Genomic DNA, 5190 nt, shown 5'->3' on the forward strand with positions numbered 1-5190 from the left:
ACTGATAAAGAGCTGTGTTCCATGCCAAGAGGTACAGCCCAGTCCAGAATTAAGTGCGCTAATTCCTTGGACACCTACTGAATCGATTTAGAGCCGCGTTCATGTAGATTTCGCAGATTCTTATTTGATTACCGCAATGCAAAGCATTGTAGCACAGGCGAGTCACCATCAAAACTATTTGTTAATCGAGCTTTAAAAACGCGATTCAGTTTACTCAAACCACCTCTAACGAAAGAAAAAATCATTAAAAGTCAACAATCGAATGTTCGCAACCACCAAGGTAAACGCAACGTTGAGTTCTGCAAGGGTCAAAAGGTTTTAATTCGCGATTACCGAGATCCAAATAAACAAAATTGGCCTCAAGCTGCAATAAAAAAACAATTAGGTACAAGATCTTATTGCTGCATCGTAGCACATAACAACCATGAGACAAAGAGACACTTGGATCAGATACGAGAATTATCAGTAATTGAACAAACCCGTGAAGCCAACGCCGAAGCAAGCAATAATTCTTCCATATCTTGTTCATCAGCAAATGATCAGGAGGGTGAATATCATATGGATCTTCCGATGCGAGAAATGTCAAGTAATGACACAATAAGAACTCAAACAGGTAGAGAATTGCGGCCTCGCAAAGACGGCAAAGTTATAAAATCGTATCAGTCCGATGTCGACAACTAATATACTTATTACATTTTATTTTTAGTTTCTATATGATGTAATTGTAAAATTTAAAGTTTCAAACATTCTTACAATATTTGTATTATAAATGGCATGCAATAGTTTTGAATAACATATATAGGGTGCACACAGTTCTATATTATCTACTGTGTTAATTTTGCCACCTGGTAACTTTAAAACATTTTACCATGTGGTAACTTTGTTTGTTGTTGGTTCCCATACTAATTAGCAGGGAACAGATTTTATGGAAATTGCTTTTTTTTCTGCTAAGGAGATAGAGTATATTCGATTAAGAATGTCCGCGATTTAGCTTTCCCTGAATCCATATATACACATTTGAAGTTGCCTTTTTTTTGCCTTTTTTAAGATATTTGCCTTTTTTTGCCTTTTCTACCTTTAAAAAAGTGATTATAGCATTTACAATATCTTTTTTTAAGATTAAAAAATATACACATGCCCATGCAGCTTCTAGAAGCACAGGGACCTCTTGCCAAATTGGTGTTGAAAAAATTCAAAGCCGTTATCTCAGCTAACGTAGGCTTGAAGACAATAAGGGGTGTGTATAAAATTGTAAAAGGCGTGGAAAACGCCCTTATTCCTGATAATATGAACATTTCAAACGTTCCATATTTAAATTGGGCTCCACTTGTATCAACTTACGTCGAGCGCACATTTAGTACATTCAAGGCTTTTCTTCGCGAAAATCGAATGAAAATGCTGCCAGAAAACTTCAAAATGCATCGTGTGGTTCAATGTTACTACAACTATATAGATTAAAGTTTTATGAGTTAGAAACTCGAAAGGAAGGTCAAAGATTCAAAGTACAAATTTTTCATATAATGAAACTACTTCATACTTTTTCTCTTTTTACTTGCAATATAAGCATTTCCAAAATAAATATATTTATTGATTGTTCTTCGTATTTTCTGTCATTTTTAGTGCCTTATTTTGCTTTTTTTGCAATACCTTTTTTTGCCTGTTCCTGCCTTTTTCGTTAATTTGTTTTGCCTTTTTTGCAATACCTAGTGCCTTTTTCGCTATTTATTTTACCTTTTCCATCCTATTTCGTTACTTTATTTTGCCTTTTTTATAGGTTTTTAGGTCCTAAAAATGCGTTCCCTGCTAATTAGAGATAACACTATTGGGCAAAATTACTCGACTTTGTCTCATGTTTATGTTCTGGCATCTATCGCTGCTTGTACCAGAGAACTTAGATAGATAGAGAAGGTGCAAACTGAAAGTGGAAACTATTCGCGGACGAAAAATTAACTGCGTTAGAAAAGATCAAGTCGGAATGTAGAAATTCTGTTGAATTTAATGTTGATAACATAATACAATGTTGAGCAAAATGAAATGTGATGTTCTTTGCGAGCAAATAAACGAAAATATGGTAAATCTTCACATAATTTTCATTAATTTGTAATTTTTGGTAAATTGTTTATCTTGTTCTCCTTTTATGAAGATGCAAATACAATTTAAAATAATGATAGTTTGGCATAAAGTTTACACACATATGAGTAGTCCACTTGCAAACAGCGTTATGGGATTTTATAATAGAACGCCATAAATTTGAAAAAAACGACTACGACAACAAGTAACATTTAAATTGAATCTTTTTTTATTACCTAAAAATTTGGATAAATAAGAGCGTTATAAAATTGTAGCATAACATAACATGACATAAGATAATATTAGCTGTCTATACGACTTAAAGCAGTTTTCTAAGTTCATTAGATGCATACTTTTGAAAGATTATAAATAAGTATGATAGCGACTTTTGGAAGAAGAGTTAAGATTTGATGCTATTTTTTTCAGAATATAAAAAGATTTTGCACTGTGTTGTTACTGGACATAAAACTGTTTTAACTACTGGTACGTAATCCACCAAAAACTAAAAATTTTACATAGCGCAATTTGCAAGTGGACTACCTATATTTACATACATACATAGACTGGAAATCAAAAGTGAATGCATGGTGTTTTTTGCTTAATATTTGTAATGTTTTTCAATAAAATATTTTTTTTTATTATCTTTTTATAAAAATGTGGTTCATGCTTTAATCAAAACTATACAAGTCAAACTTTTAAGCTTTATACTGAACATAGAAAAATTCAACGAACCTTCGTCTAAATTTTGACCTGTTTAATCTGAATATTTAGGAACATTTTGAGTACGCAGATAGATCGGTTTTTTAATTCTAGTGGAACCAGATCAAGTTTTAAGCGGCTAAAAATTCGGGTTGATTTTTAATGATTTTTTATTGCTGACGGCTTTTGCACTTTTTACCAAATAAAAGGGAATTTCTTGTAGAATAAAATGCACATGACCGTTTGCAAACAAATACAAAAAAAAATTTGCGCTATTCTTTATAAATTTCACTTGTTATATGCATAAAACCGCAAAACCCGTCGAAAATAACAAAAAAGCTGAATTTAAAAACATTGCAAATATTAAACAAAAAGCCGGATGCACTCACTTTTGATTGCCAGTGTACATACATATTTGTGTTTAAAATTAAGTACTTATGAAATAATTTTTGTGGCACGAACATATACATACTTGCTTTCTAAAAAAGGGAATAAAAATTGGACTCGCATAAAATTTTAATTTCAATCACTAATATTTTAGTGAAAACATTTACAATAAAGCTTTCTGTAACTTTTGGCGTATTTGAGCGATTATGTGAAATTATACATGCGTTTGTACCTACATATCCATTTATAATATTTTAAACAAAGCGAATAGTAAAATTTAAAATGGAATATGGAGTTGACAATTAAACAAAAAACAAAACAAAAATTATTACTTGGTCCGTCCGGGTTTTGAACCAAGACAAACGGCGAGACGCCAAAAAGTTGCACCGCCTCTAGCATACGCGCCACAGTACATTATTCAAATTGTAATCTCTAAATCACTACATATATGAAATTCTTCATTCATCCAAAAAGACAAACGCATAAATATGTATGAATTAATAAATGTAAATATGTGCATACATATGTACGATTGATCTGCTTTCGTCTAGGTTACGAAATATTTAGGTTTTCGCATAAGTTAACATTTAATAAAGCCATACTCGTACATTTTATATGGAGAATAATAATATTTCGTTTAAAATTCTGCATGTAAACATGATCTGGACGATGCGTTTAACTTTCATGAAAATTAACTAAAAAATTAATGTTATATTAACAGCTCGAATGAAAAACACTATGTCCGCTAAAATGGGTTAAAATCAAATTTGAGTTGACATATTTACACGCATACATGCAGACATACATATGGACATATACAGTGGACTAGCACTAGCTTGGACATAGCATATCTTGTACTTTGATGTGGTTGAATATTTTTATGGTACTGAAGATTTGCTTACGGGTGAAAAAAATTAAAAATCATCCTTGGATATATGTAAATATATTTTTATAAACGTTTTGAAGTTTAGAAATTTTTAATATTCAAAAATAAATAGAATTTTTTTGCAATTATACAAATGGTGTTCAGGGCACATTGACCCACCTGTACAAAAATCGTGGCGCGTCATGGACAAAAATTTTACAATTTCGGACCGAAAAATGTGCAAACGAGCAAAGTTGCCACGTTACATTTGTGAACTTCCGATAAAACCACATATGTTTGTGAATTTAGGAGTTTTGATTTTATTAAAAAAAAAATAATGTATTTTCCTGCAGAAAACGTTCACTTCATTTAATGTTAATTAAAATTACACCCTAAAATACTAGTTAATGACTGAAATATTGTTGTGGAACAGAGAAATAGATTGTTTTGCCAAAAATTACCAAAAATTATCAAAATTCGAGATAACTAGTTTTACTGGATATAGAGAAATAGTTGCCCCTTTTCACTTTGCTGACCGAGATTTCTTAAATTTTAGATTGTAGAATTTTTGTGTCGGACTGAAAAAGTTGCGCTTGTAGGTGATGAATTTGCGGGGAGATGTGCTGCGGTTGTTATGAATGAATTTATTTGGCCTTGAGAAATACGCGCATGCGTTTATGAATGAAATAGTTCTTGTTGTACTTAAATATGTGCGTGATTATGTATGTATGCTGAGTTGTACATATGTATGCATGTGCGTAGTATTTGGCAGAAATATGCACATACGTATCTATATATGCATGTACGCATGTATGTATTTATGTTATCAATTAATGGAGTATGTGGGATATGCGTGGGAAATGCATTTTCATTGGACTGCAAAACTATTGGGGCATATTCGTAGACGAAATAAAGACGACTCTGAAGTTAAAGTTTGTGAACCTCAAATAAGAAGGAATTTATTATATGTATGTTATAGTATGTGCATGTAAGAACGTTATCAATAAATGATTTTCGACGTTGTTTATGTATGTATGTACACATAAGTACATAGAGGGGAACGTTATCAATGCATATATGATTTTGGAGTATGTGCATTTTTACATATGTAGCGCATTCGTAAGTACATACATACATCCGTATGCGAATGCGTGAGAAATAAAGTCGAC

The 5190-nt window shown here is 31.7% G+C and overlaps 1 protein-coding gene across 1 annotated transcript in view; it reads right to left on the bottom strand.

The window, feature by feature from the left end:
• Positions 1–244: 244 nt before the first annotated feature.
• The window catches only part of LOC118734786, a 17683-nt gene continuing 12737 nt past the window's right edge, over positions 245–5190 (bottom strand). The window contains exon 2 of the mRNA XM_036464477.1: positions 245–364. Coding sequence (XP_036320370.1) covers positions 245–364 — 120 coding nt within the window. The remainder of the gene's footprint in view (positions 365–5190) is intronic.

Source organism: Rhagoletis pomonella, unplaced genomic scaffold (genome assembly GCF_013731165.1).
Source record: "Rhagoletis pomonella isolate Grant_MI unplaced genomic scaffold, Rhpom_1.0 Rhpom_scaffold_00001, whole genome shotgun sequence".
Taxonomy (NCBI): domain Eukaryota; kingdom Metazoa; phylum Arthropoda; class Insecta; order Diptera; family Tephritidae; genus Rhagoletis; species Rhagoletis pomonella.